At 60.9% G+C, this 21,162-nt stretch overlaps 2 protein-coding genes across 6 annotated transcripts in view; one reads left to right on the forward strand and one right to left on the reverse strand.

The window, feature by feature from the left end:
- Nucleotides 1-21,162, forward strand: part of AGRP (agouti related neuropeptide) — a 62,865-nt gene that overhangs the window by 17,347 nt on the left and 24,356 nt on the right. For 2 of the 4 annotated variants that reach the window (XR_008631295.1, XR_008631296.1), the window contains 2 exons: nucleotides 75-116; nucleotides 13,900-14,421. The exons of 1 other annotated variant lie outside the window; for it this stretch is intronic. The gene's annotated coding sequence lies outside the window, so the exon portion shown is untranslated. Of the gene's footprint in view, nucleotides 1-74; nucleotides 2,658-13,899; nucleotides 14,422-21,162 lie in introns of those variants that run through there. One more of the 4 variants, XR_008631294.1, reaches the window with a different exon arrangement.
- Nucleotides 2,778-20,734, reverse strand: RIPOR1 (RHO family interacting cell polarization regulator 1). Of its 2 annotated transcripts, none has more exons than XM_055146394.1 (22): nucleotides 20,612-20,734; nucleotides 10,642-10,768; nucleotides 10,393-10,545; nucleotides 10,206-10,284; nucleotides 9,537-9,560; nucleotides 9,389-9,442; nucleotides 9,091-9,243; nucleotides 8,937-9,000; nucleotides 8,816-8,859; nucleotides 8,596-8,721; nucleotides 8,013-8,161; nucleotides 7,806-7,935; nucleotides 6,178-7,722; nucleotides 5,973-6,094; nucleotides 5,018-5,150; nucleotides 4,613-4,748; nucleotides 4,339-4,500; nucleotides 3,985-4,143; nucleotides 3,649-3,845; nucleotides 3,476-3,559; nucleotides 3,290-3,380; nucleotides 2,778-3,174 (listed from the first exon to the last, which is right to left on the reverse strand). In XM_055146394.1, the coding sequence occupies exons 2-22, from the start codon at nucleotides 10,743-10,745 to the stop codon at nucleotides 3,077-3,079; spliced, it is 3,807 nt and encodes a 1,268-aa protein (XP_055002369.1). In that variant the 5' UTR covers nucleotides 10,746-10,768; nucleotides 20,612-20,734; the 3' UTR covers nucleotides 2,778-3,076. The 2 variants fall into 2 exon arrangements, with proteins under 2 accessions (XP_055002369.1, XP_055002368.1); XM_055146393.1 differs by lacking the exon at nucleotides 20,612-20,734 and adding an exon at nucleotides 11,618-11,756.

Raw genomic sequence — 21,162 nt, forward strand, 5'->3', positions numbered from 1 at the left:
CGGGCCAGCCCATCTGTTTCCTTGCCTTCACAAACAGCCCTTTTTTGCCTTCTTCTTTTTTTGGTTCTCCGCAGCTTTGAAAGCATGAGAGAGAAGAGTAGGAGGCCAGAGGAAAGGTAAGGTTGGAAGAGGGCAAGAGGAAAGGAGGGGTTCCAGTGACTCCCCCACCGACACACACACTATAATAAATCACGTCCTCCACTCCGGTGGCCTGGTCCCTTTTTGGCAGCGCGCACTTACTGGTTTCCTGCAGGGAGAGCCTCAGAGGGGATGGCCAAGACATGGCCATGACTGCCAGGGATCTGATGGCAGGAGCGTCTCCCCGCACTCCATGAGCCTGGGAGGCCCACCTCCTCTGTCCCCTCCCAGAGACTACCACGGGCTTTCCCTGCTGGGACACCTGTGATGGTATCATATGACTGCTCTCACTTGAGGGCAACTCTGACTGACTGACTGGAGTCTGGGCAGCAGGAACAAGCTGCCCCCTGCAGCTGTCTCCTGCCCATCCTGACCTTGCACCCCCTCTTACTGAAGGCTGTGCCCTTAGGGTCTTAGGGAACAGAAACCTAAGGCTGGGGATCGAGGCGTGGGGCCCTATGGGGGTTCAGCGGCAGGTGCAGTGGACCCCTCACGGTCTATTCCCTGAACTTTCGTTTCTTTTTCGTTGTTTTCTTTTTTTTTTAACTTTTTTTTTTTTTTTTTTGCTTTTTGGGTCACACCCAGCGATGCACAGGGGTTACTCCTGGCTCTGCACTCAGGAATTACTCCTGGAGGTACTCAGGGGACCATATGGGATGCTCGGAATCGAACCCTGGTCGGCTGCGTGCAAGGCAAATGCCCTACCCACTGTGCTATCGCTCCAGCCCCTCTTTTTTTTTTTTTTTTAAACCAGACCTGGCGATGCTCAGGGGTTACTCCTGGCTCTGCATTCATGAATTAATCCTAGTAGGCCTCAGAGGACCATATGAGATGCCGGGGGTCAAACCGTGCAAGGCAAGCACCTTACCCGCTGTACTATTGCTCCAGCCCAAAGCCTCCATTCTTGCACAGGCCCCAACCCCACTGTGGATTGAACTGAAAGCTGGTGCTGGCCCGGTTCCCCTGTCTGCACTTCCCCAGCACTGGTCAGCCAATGTTTTCCTGCTCTTTCTCCACCACACAAGCCACACTTGGGTTGCAGGGGGACAGTCCTGCCCTGCCAGCAGGCCTCCAGGGCCTCGGGCCTGAGACAGCTGTCATCCTGATGGAGCCTTGTGGCCAGCTTTGCTACGGCCTCGGTCTCGGTCACTTGTTTGCCTGCTCCCTCCCCAGCCTACCACCCTTCCTGCTTACTGTGCAGTGCCCAGAGGGTGCCAAGCGCTGCCAGCCCACCCCCACCGGCACAGCCGGGATGAGCCACCTGCGTCCACACACAGGTGTTTCCTGTGTGCTTCCTGTTGCCGTTTCTTTTCTGTGCAGCCTGGCTTCCCCAGCAGGTGGTTAAGGGCCGAGCCAAAGCGCTTCATCTGTAGCTCCAAACCACGGGGGGTGGGGGAGGGCTCCCTGGGGCTCTGGGTCACCCCCCAGGGGGGAACTGCCGGCTCATCATTGGCTCTTCCTGAGGGCGGATGCACACAGTGTCCCTAGTGTGTCACGCTGTTGTGTAACCGTCTCAGGACACCAGAGTGGGTTTAGGGAGCAGGGGAGGCCCCGCCCGCAGTCCCCTTTGCCCCTCGATAATAAAAGTTCTGGAGGGAGAGGGAAGGGGGTGCTGTTACTCCAGTCTGGGGCGTAGGCCTCCCTCCCGATTTCCCTAGAATGCACCTGCCAGCCCCAACTCCCACCGGCCCTCAAGTTCCTCCCCCAGAATTTAGAGGCCTGTGTGAGCCTATCCCCTCATCAGACAGTTCTCAGGGGACACCAGCCCTATCCCCGGGGCCCAGTTCTTACAGCGGCCGCCACAGGGTTCGGACAGGCTTGTTATCACTGAGGAGATGCTGCTTAGGGTCACAGGCCAGCCCTCGTGTGTCCTGCCGCCCAGGTTCCTGTCAGGTCATTCTCTCCCGAGAGAATGCATCCCGTCTCTCACCACCCTGTTCTCAGCCAGCGTCTTCCCAGGTCAGAGGTAGCACTGGGGTTAAGGCCATGCCTTGCACACAGTCCTGCATCCCCAGCATGGCAAGGTTTGAGCTGCACTGTATCCCTGGACCCTTGCATTGAACCTCTGGTGGCCCTCTGTAGGGGAGAACTGTCAGGAGGGATCCCCCGGGCCTCCTTGGGAATAACCTTCCACCACCACCACCACCTCCACACACTTCCCGCCAATCTCCGGGCAAAAAAAAAAAAAACAGCTTCTTGGCCCTTAGCCCCCTCTAGAGGAAACTTCCCTGGCAGAAGCTTGGCACGATGGCGTTCTGCTGCCCCCTGCTGGCCCTTGGTTCCGGCCATCTGCCCTCCGTTTCAAACCACTTCCGTCTGTCCGTCTTTGGGGGGCCTGGAAGTGCTGGGCAGCTGCTCTCTGGACTGTCACCTTTAGGGCCTTCTCGCGGCCAAGCCACGCAGCTGGGCTTCAGCCTGGGCCCACGGTTCCCAGGCCGATGGCCAAATCCAGCCTCCTGGCTGAGCTGCCTCAGCAGCACCCCACCCGCTTCTCCACATACAGTTCCAGCCTCTGAGCTCTTTCCCACCCGATGCCCAGGGCCAGGACATGCCCCGCTGTCACCGCTGGATTGTGGCCACCTGTCAGGAAGAGCCCTTGCCGGGCAAGCCAATCCAGAGAATTGCAAGCGCACCCGGCCTTTAGGAAAGGCGATTTGCTTTTTTTTTTTTTTTAATTTATTTTCTGTAAAACTCTGTAAATAAAATACAAACCAAGGGACATGACAGGGCAGAGGCAGGTGGCCGGGCCCGGGACACTGATCTGTGGCAAGTGTGCTGAGCCGAGGCTCGGAGGCACTTGACTGCTGGCACTGACTCTACCAACCCCAGGGGCAACGGAAGAATATATTAGCTTTTCATTTGTAGGAAGGGGGGGGGTGTCCGGAGCCAGCCCTCACCCGCCCTGCCAGCGCCCGGGAGCCCTGCAGGCCTGTGGGGCTCAGAATGCAGTGCTGGCCATGCTGCCGGGCCCGAAGATGCGGGGCAGGGCGTCCAGCGACTCCTCCAGCCGTCGGTGGGCAGACTGTCCCTCTTCTCCTGAAAGGATGAAGGATCAGGAGTGGCCCTCACCCCATCCAGGCTCTCCTGCCCCAACCCTGCCTCGCCCCTCCACCACCAGTCACAGTGTTACGCGCCGGCCCCCCCGTCTCACCACACTGCTGCAGACTCTGCCGGGCCGCCTCCCTCACTGCTTCTGTGTCCGTCTGGCACAAGTACACGAGGGGCTCGATGCCCTCTGGAGCCTGCAGCGGGCAGGGGAGGTAGCGTAGCAGTTAGTGGGTGGCCACGCACTAAGGCCCCGGACGGGGAGCAATGGAAGAGGAAAGACTGGGGTCACCTTGATGCAGCCCAGGGCCAGGCAGCCGGCCACTCTGGTTTGTATGTCTGCATCCTCGAGCTGGTCCAGGAAGCACAGCAAGGCCTGGAGAAAAGGCAGGAGCAGTGGACTAAACTAGAGCCTGGGAACTGGAGCCCCCTGTCCTTGCCCTATGTGCCCTGTCCAACACTCACTCTTTCCCGGAAGGCAGCGCCCAGTGCCAGGCTCCGGAGCTGGGTGCTGACTGCAGCCATGACCTTGTTGTTGCCGTGGACGAGCAGGGAGCTGAGGGCCCGAAGCCCGTCCTTCTGCAGTCGCCCCTCTGGGGCCAGCCTGAGCGCCTTCAGCACAACGGCCTGGTCATCAGAGTTCAGGTTCCTCACCAGTAACACTGAGGGAGGGAGGGGGCACAGTGGGACAAGGTGGAGGGAAGGCAAGGAAGTCTTCCATATGGGGGAGTCCTTGTCTGCACCCCCAGGACCACCCAGAGCTATGGTCGGCCCGGTTTGGAACCAGGGCCAGTGCCATACCCTCCTCGGCCATCTCGGTCACATAAGCCTCCATGGAGGGGCTGTCCAAGGTTTCAACGTAGCTCCAGAACTGGAAGAGGGTGAGCTGCTCGCCAGCACCTGGCCTCGGCCTCCTAGGCAGCTTCTGCCCCAGGGCATCCTCCAGGAACCTGACACAGACTGGGAGACAGGCGCACAGGCGTCCCTTGGATGGGCCCAGATCCCCCATTGTCCTTCCCACCCTCCAGCCCTGCTCTACCCATCTGGGTCCTTTTACATCGAAGTGGGAATCTTCACTCTCTCTCACCCTGGGCTGGTCAGATGGAGGTCCCCGTTTGTGGGACCAGAGAAAGGGCAGGTGGGAGGGCCACTCACCAGCCTCAGCTAAGCCTGGCTGGCGCAGGGCGAGCCGGGCACCGTACTGATTGCAGAAGGTGAGAAGCACGCGCTCCACAGGGCAGATGAAGAGACTGAGTCCCTCTGTGCACTGGTCCCAGAAGGTCAGGAAGCCAGGCCGAGAGGCCGAGAACTGCACCACTGTGGAGAGGTCCAGGGCACCGGTCACCAACAGAGCAGGCCAGGCAGGCATGCAAACAGGTGGGGCAAGATAGCTCCTGGGCAGGAGCGACAAAGTGCACATGGCCTTTACCTTCCTGGGCAGAGGTGGAAGGGGTTCCCCATTGCCTGCTAAGCTCGCACACCGCCTCAAGTACTCGGGCCTCCCGAAGCAGCCGCTCCAGGGCCCATGCCTCCTGGCAGCGCAGGGGTCCAAATGTGCCCAGTTTCTGGAGAACAGGAGTGGCCAAGTAGCTGAGCTCTCCGGGTAGGGCTTAGGGGAAGATGGAACTCTGGGACTACAAATCCCAGCATGCACTAGGTGCGGGGAGTCAGTGTGGGAGGGACTCCAGGAAGAGCCAGATGTTAGGCCACTGGGAGGCTGAACACAGGTGAGGGGTGGGGGGCAGGGAACAGGGGAAGTGGGAAGCAGGAGAGAAGTGCAGGGTTCCCTGGGGTGTGGGCTGCCAGGGACATACAGGAATGCCACTAGCCTCACCAGCAGGAGGCGACTGCAGTGGTACAGGTGCTGCACCAGGGCAGCGTCCAGGGATGGGCACTCTGTGCTGAGGGGCCGGGCACTGGGTGAGTCTGAGTTGTCCTCCGCCCCAGGCTCCAGGCTGTTTGGGGGCCTGGGAGAAAGAAAGGGATCAACCACCCCAGGAGCACGCATCACCACCTGGGCACCAGTGTTTATTTTTATTAAGCTTCCCTACCCCGGCACGGAAGAACAAACGATGAACAGACGAGACAATGGGTAAGCTCACGAGCACTTACAGAGGAGGAAGGGATTGGGGCTAGAGGGCAGCAGTAGGTGGTTCCGGAGTCAGCCAGCCCAGTGGCCCCTCTAGCTAGGACCGCTGGGTCCGCCGGGGCTGGCGGAGCAGGGAGGAGCGACCATAAGGTTGCAGGCGGGATGGTTTGTGCAATGTAGACTGCAAGGGGGTGTGACCCAAGGGGCGCTGGGCACGGGGCCGGGATCTGGGCAGCAGCGGTGGGAGGAGAGGCCGGGTATGACCCTCAGCTGGGAATCGGCAGTGGCTACTGCGGGTCAGAGAGCTAAGGGGCCGGGCTCTCCGGGAGAGACGGAGTCGAGACAGGGCCGCATGCTGAGGGGCCCAGGCCGCGGGGGGAGACACTGAAAGGGCTGGTTCATAGGGTTGGTCCAAGGTGAGGCGCAGGAAGGGAGAAGGAACTGCAAGTTCACGCGCTGATAGGGACCGGCGTGGGAGGCAGACATTGCAGGGACGAGGAACAGGGTGGTCAGAAGCACTGGGGACACACACGGGTTTGGAAACACATGAGGAGGACACAGGACGGACAGACACAGATGCACCCCACCACCACGCCCATGCCTCCTGCCCAGCTCCAGCCTGGCTGCTGATCCCATGCTCTACGTGGCCTCGACCACCTGCTCCCCTCCCTCCCCCCGCCCCTCACCTAGCTCTCCTCACCTCTCCCCGGGGCCAACGTTGTCTTCATCTTCATCCTCATGGAGGAAGCTAAAGCTCTCCAGGGCGTGCTCCACGGTGATGCTAAGGCTGGAGGCCCGGCTGCGAGTCACGCCTTGTCTCTGCTGGGGTTGTGAAGGGAGTCTGAGCTGCAGCCACCGTCCGGCCGCCCTGCTGCCGCTAATCAACCCGGCACTGCCCTCCTTACCATCAGCAGACTCTCCAGCCGGGTCACCTCCTGCTCCAGGCCCTGCAGCTCGGGAAACTGGCCACGGTAGTCATCCAAGGCGCCCATTAGGGCCCCCAGAGCTTCCTCAAGCTTTCTGTCCCCAGTCCCCACAGCAGCTCCCGTGGGTGGGACCTGCGCAGCCACGGGCAGGCCGAGGTCTGAATGCTGGGCCACAGGGGTTTGGGGCGAGGGGGGGAGACTTGGGCTCTGATGGACAGGTTCTGGGGTGTCTGGAGAAGGGTGTGGAAGGGATTCCTGACTGGAACATGCAGGACTCGAGCAGGAAGTGGTGGAGGCTAAAGGGTCTGCCTGGGTGCTGGGGGTAGAGGCTGGGGGGGTACAGGACAGGGAGTCGGTGTCTGGGAGGATGCGGTCTGTGTGTGAGGAGGGGCTGGGGAGCCTGGCAAGGTCTGCAGATGTGGAAGGGCTTATACTGGTAACACGAGGACTCGTCACATTGTGGACGGGATTCTGGGTGGCCTGGGCTGGGTCGTTAGAAATGGGGGTAGGACTTGTAGTGGTGCGAGTTGTTGACATACTGGCTTTTTGAGAACTTGCAGTCGTGGGGGTGAGGCTTGCAGTCGTGCGGGTGGGGCTTGCAGCACTAGGGGTGGAGCTCTCAGTAGTGTGGGTGGGGCTTGCAGTAGTGTGGACGGAGTTTGCAGTAGTGTAGGCGGGGCTTGCAGTAGTGTGGGTGGGGCTGGCAGTGGTGTAGGTGAGGCCTGAGGTGGGCTGGGCTGGGTCTGTGGCACCAGGGGCAGAGTCTGCCGTAGTGAGAGGAGAGGGTAGTGTGGGCTTCTCTGTGGGACTTGTGACAGTGTGTGTCAGGTTTGTGACAGAGTAGCTCGGGCTTGTGGTGGTAGGGGCTGCACCTGTGGTACTGGGGGTCGGACCTGAGGTTGGAGATCCCCCTGGCTTGTGGGTAGAACCTGTGGTCGTTTGAGTGAAGCTCAGCGCACTGTGGGCCAGGGTTGGGGCACTATAGGTGGGGTTGGTAGTGGTAGCACCCGGCTGCTCAGAAGAGCTGGAATCTGTGTCTCTGTGAACGGAGTCTACGCGGGCAGTGTTACTCAAAGTGGGGCTCGTGGCAGAACGGCCCAGGTCCTGAGCGGAAGGGATAGGACCGGGATGCTCTCCACGAGTGGCATCTGCGTGTGCCAGCCGGCCAGGTTCACGAGCTAAGGTATCTAGGCCCCCATCCTCCACCGAAGCCTCAGCTAAGGCAGCGTCCACACTGGCCTCACTAATATGGCTCAGAGTCCGGCACACCCCAGAGTAGGTGTGCCCATTGGCCAGGGCTGGGGCGATGGCCCCCATCCCATCCGCAGGCCCGGGGGTGGAAGTCTGAGGCCTACGGAAGGCAACTTGGATGGGCAGGGGCTCAGGTTGCTGCACCAGAGGCCGGGGGGCTGAGGAGTGGCGGGCAGTGCCTGAGAGCTGTGGGCTAGATGAGTCATCTGAAGATTCAGAGGACAGGGACCAGGCTGTCCCATTCTCCAGCTCCTCCTGCCGCCTCAGCATATTCTGGGAGAGAGGGAAGAGCACTTCAGAAGCAGCGCCAGAGAAGCGCGGGGGTCTGGCAGAGCCGGGGCTGGGGTGGGACTCACATAGAAGGCCTGCTCCCGAAGAGAGGGCGTGTCTGGCGGGCTCTGGCTGTAGGTGGAGAAGCGCTTGGTGACTGTCGAGGCCTTGTTGACTGTCGAGGCGGCTGAGGGCTGATCATCTTTATCGAAGGGACTGAAGAGGACAAGGTTGTTAGCAGATGCCACAGCCCCACCCCCAGCCCCGTCTCCAAATCCTTGAGTCCCACCAACCTCCAGGTGACTTCTAGGCTGAGCTTGATGGTGCCGAGGTCATTGATGTCCACCGCCACCACCTGGGGCAGGGCGGCGAACAGGTCCTTGGTCTCGCAGGAGACGCTGCCCACAACCACGTGGTTGGCGAGGCCCTTCAGCTCTGTCACCTGCAGCCGAGAATGCATCCAAAGATATAGGAGCCACAAGATTGAGAAGTTACCAGAGATCTCAGCTAGCAAAGAGATAATGTAAACATCGCAGGGTTGTGGGACATGAGGAGCTGGTAGGGATTGGAGTTTGGGCAGTAGCGGGGGCTGTAGAAGACAGAAGTCTGGGTGCACAGGGTCGCAGATGTCTGAGTTTGGAGGGCCACGGGATTCACACCCTTGTTGGGGACGAGGAGGCCAAATATTCACAGGTTACATGGTCAGAGATAGTGACAGTGTCAAGATGTCACAGGAACACCATCAAAGGGTTCTGAAGGTGACCAGGTAGCTCATTTATAGGGACAAGGAGCCAGGGGAAGCATCTCAATGTCCCAAGGACTCACTCTCCTGTGTCATGGGATCACGGGATCAGTGGTCTGAGATGGAACTATTACCTTGATGGAGAGGAATTCCGTGAGCAGGGGAAGAAAGACCGTTTCCTCACTGTCCCACACCTGCTTTCCACTGCTCTCAATGCGGCCCCGGAGTTTCCACCGCTGACGCCCGTATTTCATGCAGATCTGGTGGGGGAAGGTAAGATGAAGCAGCCCCTGCCTGCACATCCCCAGGTGTGGAGACCCTGGCATCTCAGCCCCTGCCTGCACAGCCTCTTACCTCATACTGATCTCCCACACACAGCCTGGCAAAGCCAGCCAGCCCTGGAAGAAGGGCAGAAGGCAATGAGCCGTAGTAAGGGATCCCAGGCACACAACTGCGTCCCCCCGCCACTCGGTACCTTTCATCCGGAGATGGAACTCTCCCAGCTGTGCCTCCAGCTCACTCTCCAGCAAACACATACTCTGGGAGGGACAAGCAGAACAAGGAGGGGTCAAGGACCAGTGCCCCGTCATGGCCGTACCCTGTCTGCCTCCTAGGCATCCATCACTCACCTCAGTGTATTCGCGATGACCCCGTGTGGCCTCAGCCAGGCTGTCTCGGGCCTCTCGGCTCCCCGGTGACCCAGTGCTGTAGGCACGGACCATGTTGTAGGCACCATCCCGGAGACGCCTCTGGACACAGTAGGCCTCGTACAGCTCGTCGATCTGGGCGTGTGAGTGGGGTAGCAGTGGGTGCACGGGGACTCCCTACAGGAGTTGCCCGGCCCGAGCCTAGCATCCCTCCACCCCATGTCCCCCATGTCCCTAGCATCATGCCCCTCTGCACACACACATCCATGCCCCCTAGTACCTTGCTGGCATGGAACTCCAGCCGCCGCAGGAAGCGTTCAATGGACTTGACTTGCTGGGGGAGAGGGGTATCAGGAGGGGTCTAAGGCCCAGGGCCTTTACCCTTCCCAGGAGCCAGCCAGACCCCACCCCGTCAACCCCACACTCACCTTGTCCAAATCATACAGGAAGCCCTGCAGGAGGAGAAGGGGAGAGGAGAGGAGGGTGCTTGGGGGGATGGAGAGTGCGACAGCAGGGGTGCTGCCTCCCGCATCTCTCTTCCCCCTCTACCCTTCCTTCACACACGCCCCTCCCATCACACAAGGCTAACCCCCCTTCCCACGCACCTGACTTTGGTGGATGACACAGATCTGATCTCTAAGACCCCCGTGCCTTTCCTGGGATCCCTTTGCTGACCTACTCCCTTTGCTGCAACCTCCAGGAAAAGAACTGCCTCCTTTTGCCTGGTTCCCTCAGCTCAGGACCTCCCATTTATCTGTCAACACCCAGCAGAGGTGTTTCCTCCTCTGGCAAGCCCGGGAAGAACCAGAGCTCCCCCTCAGGACATGACAACATAATGTCCAGTTGGCTGTGTCCGAAGGGCTCTGATGCACCCCTCTGGAAGCGTCTGTGAGTGGCCACTGCATTCCAGGCAGAAGGTGTGTGCAGCCTAGGCAAACTGGGGACAGAAACCGCCCCCTGGCCTCAGTCAACTAAGTCTGGACTCCTCAGTCACTGGAGAAAATGGCCCGGAAGTCGCCCAGGATTGTTCCTGCCAAGCCCCCACACCACAAGGGCAATGGGCACCGATGCAGGGCAGTCCTGCCAACCTCACTCACCAGGCGGGAGTTCCTTTTGGACTCCTTTATCTGCCCCTGGAGCTTCTCCTGCTCTTGCTGGTGCACTTCCAAATAGGCCCTGGGGAAAGGGGTGACAAGAATTAGCTTGCTCTGCAGCTCCCAGAGGACCGGAGGTGGGGAGCAGGCGAGGGAGAGATCCTGGGACAAGAGGTGGGTCGGGGCTTACGTCAGACCCTGCTTGAGCGCGGCGTACACCAGGTCCAAGCGCTCCGGCTGCGGGAGCTTGGGGGTGGGGTGCGCCACGGAAAACATCCTGGACATGCGGGAGAGAGCCGGGGTCTTCCGCGGAGGCCCCGGAGGACTGAAGGCCGGGAAGCTCCTGAAGAAGAGGCAGCGCTCAGAAAGACACCACGCGGGGTCTCCCAAACCCTCGAGACACCCGACACCCCGGGTCCCGAGCCCCTCCGCTGCGTACCTGGGTCCCCGCTCCTGGCTGCTGAGCACGCCCGCGAACGACTGGCTCCTACTGACCCGGGCGCTGAGCAGGCGGCGCTGCGGCCGCACCGACAGGGACATCATGGAATGAGTCCGCGCGGGGCTCCCTGGGGGTGGAGGGTGGGTGTCCAGCACAGCCGGGGCCCGGGAAGCCCCCTCCCCGCCGCCGGGGCTCCGTCTCTCCTCCGATCCACGCGGGTCTGACCCCGAGAGCCCCACCACCCCGCCGCCCGCCCGGGCGTTAATGACAGGGCGGCCGCTGGCGACTCGGCCTCAGACTCAGCGTGCCCTCGGCCTGGCCCCCACTTCCTGCCGAGGTGCAGGCTCCGCCTGCCGCGGGCCAGGAAGGGGGGTCGCGCGGGGACCCTCCCGGGGCTGGGAAGGGGCAGGAAAGGGGCGGCGCGCGGGAAGAATGTGCGGAAGCGCCTGTTTACCGGGGGGCGGGGCGGGTTCCCCAGCCCTGCCCCTGACCTTCCCCCCCCACCCCGCCCAAGAGGACCAGAAGCACCGGCGCCCCCACCCCGGGAGGACGCGGGAGGTCACGGGGCGGGGCGGGGCGCGCGCTCCCAGCCCGGCCGAGCGGCCCGACAGGCCAGGCCGGGGCGGGTTGGGCTCTCACGACCCGCCCGCCCCGCGCACACTGCTCCCCCCAGCCCCCACGGGCTCCCCGGCGCCTGGACGCCAGGGCCCTCCCGGCATCCCGAGCGGGGGTTTCCCAGAGAAGGGGGGTGTGCAGTGCCGAGAAATGCCCCGCCCCCTCCAACTCTCCCGCGGCTCCAATGGGGAAACTGAGTCACGGGCCGACGCCGCAGCGCGCGCCTTTAGCTGGGCTATCCTCAGCTGACCCCCCCACCCCCAACCCCCGCTGCAACGCAGCACGCACTCCCCGGACCCTGAAGCCGCCCAGCACCCCCGGGGGGCCGGCCCCGGAGCGGCGCAGCGCAGGTAGGTCCTACCTTTCTTTTTGGCGTTCATGGTCGGGCCGGCGCTACACCCCACCCCACCCCCGCACTTGACCCCCTGGCCCGGGGCCGCTCGGTGCCGGCGCGGCCGGACTCCGCGCTCGCTCGCTCGCTGCGGCTCTGGCTCCGACTCGGCTCCTCCCGGCGCCGCCCCCCGCCCAGTTCCTGCCGCCTGACTCAGCCCGCCGGGACGGGGCGGGACCAGCCCGGCCGGGGGGCGCCCAGGCACTGCCCGCCCGGCCTCAGCGTGGGGGGGGGTACACTGGCGGGGATCCTCTCGTTATGCGCGAAGGAGTTGAGCATCGCGGCAAATATGGAGGGAATTCCAAACAGAATGAAGACAAGGAATGGGAGGGCGGGAGGGGGCCGCTGGATTGGGGACGGCTAGAATGGGGTGGGGGGAGGGTAAAAAATGGCTTTTAAAAAATTGTTTTGGTTTGTTTGGGGACCACAGCCAGAGATGCTCAGGGATTGGTTACTCCTGATTTTGCACTCAGAAGTTACTCCTGGCGATGCTCTGGGGACTTTATGGGATGCCAGGGATCGAACTGGGATGGGCCACCTGCCTGCGAGGCAAGCGCTCTGCCCGCTGTGCGACCTGTCCCTCCGGCCCCAGTGCTGAGAAAGGGCTGAACATGCTGAAAGCTGGGGCTCTGTGTGTGACGAGAGTCGAGAGTGCTGAGTGGAGAGTTGGTGCCTGTGGGAGGGGGCTGGGGGCTGAGAGAGGAATGAAAAGTGGGGGCAGGGGCTGGGGGGGGACAGTGCAGTGGTAGGGGGCTTGCCTTGTATGCCACTGGCCGGGTTCGATCCCCGCCACCCCATATGATCCCCCAAGCACCACCAGGAGTGACTCCTGAGTGCAGAGCCAGGAGTTTACCCCGAGCATGGCTGGGTGTGGCCCCCAAAACAATTTTTTTAAAAGTGGGGGGGGGCAAGATCAGTCCTAGGAAGGACTGCCTTCCACCTGACACCTCATCAGTCCCAGATTACATTGCAGTCCCAGGAAAGAAGCAGAAAAGGACCTGAGTGCAGGGGGAACCACAAGCCCAGGCACCCCCACGCCCCTCCACCACAGCAGGGGTGCGTAGTCTGGGCTCCCCTCTCCCCCGAAGTACCCGGGAAAAGATCAGGCCTCACTGTGGGGCCAGGTTCTCCCTGAGACTGAGCTGCCATCTCTCCAGGCCCCAGCTGACATGCCCCAACCCTCCACCTGTTTGCGCCAGCCCCCGGCAGGCCCCACCCCACTGCCTTAGATACCCACCCCCCTCCACCAGCAGCTGGACTAGTGGCCCCCAGGCCCAGAGTCCCTGGGGATTCTAGCTCTCCCAGGGACTAGTTCTCCTGCACCTCCAGAAATTCTTCTTCGAGTCAGTTCTGCTGCAATGAGCTGATTCTCTCCCCCAAGAGACTTGGAGTGGGCCCAGGGCTCTGTATGTGCAACAGCGCCCCCTCCCAGCAACAGTTCCAGAGACCAAAGGACCAAGTTTGAGAAATTCTGCCTTCTTCTCCCTCATTGTTGATGGGTGCTGTGCATTCAGGTGCATGGCCGGCCCCTCAGCCCCTCTGGCCGGCCCCTAACTCACAGCCACACTGACCACAGCCTCGAGGTTCTCTCCATCCCCCTCTCCTCCTGCCTTTCACCTGACAGCTCCTCAGGCCTCAGCTTATTTATTTATTTGCTTATTTGCTTAGGTTAGGTTGGGGAGGACACATCTGGTGGGGCTCACGGGGGTTACTCCTGGCTCTGTGCTCAAGAGTCATTTCCGGCAGTGCTTGAGGAACCACGTGGTGCCAGGGATGGAAACAGGCTGAGATGCAGGTAAGGCAAGGACCTTACCCCCGGACTAGTTTTCCAGCCCCTCAACTCAATCCAGCTACGCCCGGAGAGACAGCCCCGCGACAACACGTGCCAGTCACTGGAGGCACAGCCCCGGTTTTCATGGACACCACTGCACACAGCTCACAACCTGCCTCTGCTTCCTTTCTCCCTGCCAGCTCCCTCCTACCTTCTGCTCCTACCTTCCCCGCACACCCTTCTTCCCCAGCCCCCCTGCTGCGAATGTCCCCTGCGCTCTGCTCCCCTCCCACTTGGCAGGATCCAGCCCTGCAACCCAACTCCCTGCCTTCTCTGCACCTGCACACAGGCTGGAGGACGCTGCCAGAGGTCCTGGCACAGCTGCAGAGATGGCACCACGGGGCAGTTCTCAACCTCAGCTAGGCTCTCGTTTCCCACGCGGGGAGCCCTCCTGCAGCCTTCGTATCTTTCTCCTTATCAGAGATGAGTGTATCTGACTTGCTCCACGAGCCTCAGGAAAGCTCACGGCACTCCCACGTGAAACAGGGAAACAAGCCTGGAATCTACCCAGGTGCCCATCAGTGGATAATGGAATGTTAGACAGCAAGAAGAACGGATACCGCACCAACTACCGCAAACGACATGGATGAGGTTCAGCTCTCGGTTGAAAGAAAGCGGCAAAACCACAATGCCTGATTGCTCTGAGAGGAAGTTCAGAAAAGCAAGTGAAACGAGACACCGGTAGCAGAGCTGCCCTTGGGAAGCAGTGGCCGAGGGGGACATGGCAGGAGAGTCCAGAGGGCTGGGGAATGTCTGATTTCCTAACCTGGGATTCTGAGCTACATCCTGATCCTCGGTAGGGGTGTTCCCTTGGGAATGTGTCTCTAGCTGTTCACTAGGACGTGCACTCTGTCTATCTGTTTCATATAATATAATTTAATATAACGTTTACCTCCCATGAGTCCTGTGTTGCCTTCCAATTAGCACCCTCCCCACCCTATCGCCCCATTTGACACTGAGCCTGTGTTTTGGGGTCCTGTGCTGAGAACCGAACCTAGAACCTCACACATGCAATGCAAATGCTCTAACACTGAGCTACATCCCCAGCTCCTGAGCTGGGTGGGTGTGGGGCGGGTGGGAGGGCTTTCTCCTAGCTCAGAGCTTGGGGCGGGGTGGGGGGTCACTCCTAGTAGACGGGGGCCATGTGTTACCGGAATTGAACCCGGGCCTCCTGCTTGCAGAGCATCAGTCCAGCCTCTTGGGATGGCTCCCGCCCTCTGAAGAGATGTCTACCTCTCCTTCCTCCCACAAGCCTCCCCTCCTCTTCCATCCTGGTCCGCCCTCCCAGAGCAGCCGGACAGAGTCCCCAATTAGCTTTCAGTCGCTAATGGAGCAGTGCCTAGTTCCCTCCGGGCCCTTGCTCTCACTCTGGGCCTCCTCGCCCTTCCTTCCCAGCCCCGTGCCTCCCTGTCTCCGGCAACACATTCTAATTTCCCCCAGGGGCTCTGTCTTTCCCCCAACCCTGAAAGGATCTTATCCTCCTTGCCCTTCAGCCAGGTAGATTTTGTAATTAAGTCCAAGTGAATTACAAAGTTGTTCATGATTGGATTTTAGGCATACAATGTTTTCAACACTAATCCTTTCACCAGGGTCCAAGAGGTATTTTTTCTGTTTGTTTGTTTGTTTTTTTGGAGTTGGGGGCGATGCTCAGGGCTTACTCCTGGTTCTACACTCAGGAATTACTCCTGGCAGTGGTCCAGAAGCATATAGGGTTATCGGGGATGGAACCAGGGTGGGCCACGTGCAACGCAAACACCCTAGTGCTGTACTATTTATTGCTCCAGCCCCTATAAGAGGTACTTTTTAAAAATTACTTTTGACACTGTGGCGTACAGTACTGTTGTTAGCAGGGTTTCAAGCTGAGCACTACAACCTTTCAGTCCCTCGCAGAAGTTGAACCCTTCCCTCCTCCATTGTTGTAATGGGGGGTTGGGGGTAGATTTCTTGGGCTTACTCCTGGCTCTGTGCTCACGAGTGACTCCTGGTGGTGCTTGGAGGACCACATGGGACCAGAGAATGAGATTGCCAGGGTCACCAGCATGCAAGGCAAGTTCCTTACCCCCTCCCAAATGCAAGGCCCACATCTCTTTTCTTTTTTTGCTTTTTGGGTTACACCCAGCGATGCACAGGGGTTACTCCTGGCTCTGCACTCAGGAATTACTCCTGGCGGTGCTCAGGGGACCATATGGGATGCTGGGATTTGAACCCGGGTTGGCCGCGTGCAAGGCAAACGCCCTACCTGCTGTGCTATCACACCAGTCCCAAGGCCCACATTTCTTAAGGCTCAATGCCACCTAGACATAAATGTTTGCAGTGTCCATATCTCACCCAAGTAGCTCTTGTATGTTCCAGGCCCGTTAGAGCCGCTGGCCTGCTACATGCCTCCCGAGAAGCTGGGGCAATTGAAGGAAGGCGCTTACGAGTGTTTGAGTTTGCTGTCAGCTCACTGAAATCACCACTTTCTTTCCCCACTGTGCTGCTGCCCAGTCTTCATCTCCCCATGACAGCCACACCCTCTCCTTACCCAGATGTTCAAGACCAAAAGCACGAGTCAGGGATGTGCCAGCCTCTTCCAGCATCCGCTCAGCCACCCACGCCTGCCAAGTCTGGAATCTGCACCCCTCACCCCCAGAGCCAGGATTCGGGGATAAGTCACCACCAACTCTCATCTAGATCCTCCAGCAGCTCCCAAATGGGCTCCCCATCTCCACTGTAACCCACATCTATTTTTTCTTCCGGGGGTAGGAGTGCCATCTGGCAGTGCTCAGGGCTTACTCCTAGCTTTGTACTCAGGGATCAGTCCTGGCAGTGCTCAGGGATCAAACCCAGGTAGCCACATGCAAGGCAAGCACCTATCTGCTGCACTATTGCTATGGCTCTCCATTTATTTATTTTTTGGGGGACACATCTATGGTTTCTTGGGGGCCACTCCTGGCTTGGTGCAGACCAGGTGGCGCTGAGATGGAATGCAGGCCTCTCGCATGCGACACACGCTCTTCAGCTCTGTATTCGATAATGTTATGTTCTTAAAATTACAGTCACCGAATTGTGCCACAAATTGTCCTTTATTGTTTTGGTTTTAGTTTTTGGGCCACAGCTGGCAGTGTTCAGGCCTGACTCCTCACTCAGTGCTCAGGGATCACTCCTGGGCTAGCTTGGGAGACTATTTGCGGTGCTCGGGGTGGAGCCAGCTCAGCCCTGTGCAAGGCAAGCGCCGTACCACTGTGCTCTCCCCATCCTTCAGTGCCTTCTATCCGTCCATCTCTGTGCTTAATGTGAAGACATATTTTAGCTCATTCTGGTCACATTCCCCCAGGGTAACTGCTGTTAGTCCCATCCCAGAGGTGAGAAAACTGACCATGGACAAGCCTTTGTGTGTGTGTGTGTGTGTGTGTGTGTGTGTGGTGGGGGGAGGGGGTGGTGTCACACCCATTGATACTCAGGGATTACTCCTAGCAGTCCTTGGATACCAGAGTTGAACCTGGGTTGGCCGTGTGCAAGAGCCCTACCTGCTGTACTATCTCTCCAGCTGAACAAACCATTTCTTAACTTTCTTGGGCTTCAGGTACCCATCTGTGGCCTGAGGTTAACAGCAATCACCTCCCAGGGCTGCGGACAGGATGAAAGGAGATGCCTCCCTATCTAGAGAATATTCTGGAAAGGGAGAATTGTACCAAGGGTAGGGGAGTTGAGGCAGGCACACCCCCTCACTATAGAGCACAGTAGCTACTAATCCACTGAAGGTTACACAGCCCATGGAGTCGAAGTGATCGTGTAACAGGCAGTATGCTTGCCCTGCACACAGTGAACCCAGATTCAATCCACACACCCCATCATGCAGTCTCCTGAACCCTGCCAGGAGTGATCCTTGAGCACAGCCAAGAGTTCACCCTCAGCACAGAAATCCACACACCCTCCCCCTAAAGTAAACTGCAGAGCGGGGCTGGAGCGATAGCACAACGGGTAGGGCATTTGCCTTGCATGAGGCTGACCCGGGTTCAATTCCCAGCATCTCATATGGTCTCCTGAGCACAGCCAGGAGTAATTCCTGAGTGCATGAGCCAGGAATAACCCCTGTGCATCACCGGGTGTGACCCAAAAAGAAAAAAAAAATTGCAGAGCCAGTGGCTGTAGGGGTCAGAATTCAAATCTGACCCCAGGATTCTAAATCTTTCCACTGCTCTGTTCTTCTTTTTAGGTAGGGAGGGGTTCAGGTCACCCCGACAGTACTCAGGTGTCACTCTGGCGGTGCCTGGGGGATCAAATGCTGTGCAAGGGACTGAACCCAAGTCAACTCTGAATAAGACAAGTGCCCGCCTCTTGCATTGGCCCCTCAGGCTCCAGCCCTCTGTTCTGACTCTTTTTGAACAACTATGAGGTGTCCCTGCCCCAAGGACAAAGCCAAGCTGTCTAAGGGACTCACGAGACCTGTCACACTCAGTCCCGTTCCTTGAATACCTTCAGCCACTCCCCCTCAAGTCCCTCATTGCCCCAAGGACTTTCAGTTCTAGCTCCTGTCCAGTTAGACTCTCTCAAGGTTGTCCAGTCTTTTGTCCTGTGAGCAGTAGCCTGCACCCTTAGCCCCTCTTCCTCCTATTGCTACACTTGGTGGCAAACCCAGGACTTGCCCCCCCACCCCCAAGTCCTCTTACTCCAGGAAGTCTGCCCTGGATTGCTTCCTCCTTTCAGGCTCCTCATGGCTTCCTCTGTCTGAGCCGCAAGGCCACATAACGCAGTTGTCAGTTCTCTGTTAGGGTCTGTCTTTCAACCAGCTCTGGAGGCCGGGACCTACCTGGCGACACTGGGCATGAGTGGAGGGCGGAGGGGCGGGTTCGGCCAGACAGGAAGAGCTCAGCCTGACCCCGGGAAGGGAAGACCTTAACCACCATCTGCCCCTTCCCCTCGCCCCCCACTTGATCAAGTGGGATTCTGCTTCTTGGGTAACTGGGGGATTCAGGAACTCAGTGGGGTTCATATGCGGACCAGTTTTCTTTCTCTCCGCCACCCCCGTGGCTGACGGGACTTGGGGTGGGAGGGGAGAGACAGGCTCTTCCCTGCTGCCTGGGTGAGGAGGGAGAGAGGGCTGAGCTCCTTAAGCTAAGGGAGACGGCCACTCTCAAGGCAGAGGGCTTGCAGATAAGGATCACGGTCAGGGGCCGGGTCAAGGGCCGAAGCGATAGTACGCAGGTAAGGCATTTCCCTTGCAAGCACCCACCTGGGTTCAATCCCCGGCGTCCCATATGGTCCCCCGAGCACCGCCAGAAGTAATTCCTGAGTGCAGAGCCAGGAGTAATCCCTGTGCATCGCCGGGTGTGACCCCAAAAGCAATAATAATAATAATAATAATAATAATCAGGGGTTCCAACAACCCCATAGGGTCCCATGAGCCCACCAGGAGTGACTCCTGAGCACAGAGCCAGGAGTCAGCCCTGAGCACCACAGGGAGTGGCCAAATTACAAAGACAACAAAAAAGAATCACGGGTCTCTTTGGATCCCCACCAGCTCTGAAGTTTATTCTGGACCAGAGAAAAGAACCCGGTCTCCGCGGCGAAGTGGCCTGCACGCCGGCCGGAGGAGCCGCCTGGGTCATGAACCATGGTCGTCTGCATAGCCCCAGACGCTGGCATCTCCTGAGAGTCGCTACACGGCCAGGCTGGTGCACTTGTCCGGGGCTGGGGGGGTCTCACCCCTTCGCTGCCCAGCTCAGAGCTACGCGGACCAGCCCTCTGCGCCCGCCCCGCCCCGCGCCCCATGGCGGGGGCAGCCCCCAGCAGAAGTAAACACTCGCTAAAAATAACCCGGGCCAGGGGCAAGGGGAGACTGCGACGGACACGGGGGACCCTTCCCAGCTTGCCCCTGTCTCCATGGCAACTGTCCCCCAAACCCAGCTGCTGACGTCATCCCTCGGCTGCCCACACGCAGGGGGCGCGGCGCGGACCCGGGACCCCCCACCCCGGAACCGGGCGGAGGCTGCCCGGTGGCCTCACTTCCTGCCGGCCCCCTCCCGAGTCAGCTGGTCACATTCCCGGCCGCCCCGCTGCACGCCTGCTGGCCTCCCGCGGGCCTGGCCGGCAGGGGGAGGGGGGGGCTGCTGCTGTGACTCAGCCGCGCCCCCCAGCCGTTTTTTTAAGCCAGCCGGGAGCCCTGCGTGCGCCCCTCACCCTAATTCAAGTGGGGTCTCCGGCTGCCCGCGCGCACAGGACCCCGGACGGGGTCGCAGGGTGGAAAGGGGAGGAGCTATGCGAGGGGTCTCAGCCTCGCCCGCATATGTTCTCCTCTACCCAGTTCTCTCCACTCCCCTCCGCGCCCTGCATGCCACGGCGGTGGAGAGAGCGGCGGCAAGAATTCAGAGGTGGACCCAGTTCCCACCTCTCCACCAACCGGCTGTGTGACCTTGAGAATATTACCTAACCTCTCTGGGCCTGTTTTCTGCATCTGATGGACATACCCGTCCTTCAAGGCTGAGTGCAGCTCCTCCAGGCTCCCAGGAGACCTCCCGGGTGGCCGGGGAGCCCTTATTGTCATACCAGGTTGCACACAGTAGGTGCAATGCGCCCCGACGCCCAGACACGCGTTAGGAGGGTCAGTTCCACTCGGGCGGGAGGGCAGGGGGCGCTGAGGCCGGCCTTAGCCACCTCCCCATCCCTCCAAGCAGTGCCTCCCCCCGACCCCCGGGCCCAGCTGCTCCCGGCGAGCCCGCGGCAGCCCCACACTGCCGGGCCGGGCGAGCCTCCGGGCTGCGCCGGGTCGGGGCGGAGAGCGCGGCCGCGGGCCAGGCTGGCCACCTCGGCCGGCCGCAAAGCGGCTTAGGCGGGCGGCGGGGCCGGGGCGATGAGCTCATCGCCGGGCCGGCCTGCACGCCCCGGGCCGCCCCCTGCCCCGGCCCAGGCCCACCGACTCCGGGCAGGGGCGGCGCGGGCCGGGCCGTGGGCGGGAGGGCGGCGGCGGCCGGCGCGGCAGGCCCCGGGGCAGCGGCTTTTGTGGGGCGACGCCGCGTTCCTCGGCGCCCGGGGGGAGGGGAGGACAGCCACGGCGCGGCGGGGACCGGGGGGCATCGGGCGAGGGGGGACGCGGCCGCAGCCGATCCGGGACCGCCGGGGCCGTGGTCCCCGGAAACGGCGGGGACACTCACATGGCTGCGCAGGGCCACCCGGACCTCGCGCTCTCCGTGCACCGGTGGCCGCCGGCCTGGTCGCGCCGCAGCTGCCGCTGTCGCCGCCGCCGGCGCCCGCCCCTCCCTCCGCCCCGCTCCTCCCCCGGCCCGCTGCGCCCCACCCCTGCGCCCGCCGCTCCGGCACCCCTGGAGGCGCCCACGGCTCGCCCCGCCCTCTTGGGTAACGGGGCAGGCGCGGGGGGGACTCGCGGGGTGCGCCAGCGTGCGGGGGGGGGGCCTGCGGGACGCGAGGGCTCCGCGGGAAAGGGGAGGCTTTCCGCGACCAGCTCCAGGGAGCCCCCCCCGGCCTCGGAGACCCCAAACCCTGCGCCCCGGAGAGCCTCGCTTGCCTGTCCCCAGCCCCTCGCCGTGTGGTCGTGGGGCGACCCCAGCTGGCCTGGGCTGGTTGCGGGGGAAGGATCGGAGCCGGCTTGGGGGAGTGGGACGCCCGCCTCTGTTCTGGTCCCCGTTCGCTGTTGGTCATCCCTGCCTTCCAGTCTAACCTCAGTTTCCCTGCTGGGGGCCAGACT

This window comes from Sorex araneus, chromosome 8, assembly GCF_027595985.1.
Source record: "Sorex araneus isolate mSorAra2 chromosome 8, mSorAra2.pri, whole genome shotgun sequence".
NCBI classification, from domain to species: domain Eukaryota; kingdom Metazoa; phylum Chordata; class Mammalia; order Eulipotyphla; family Soricidae; genus Sorex; species Sorex araneus.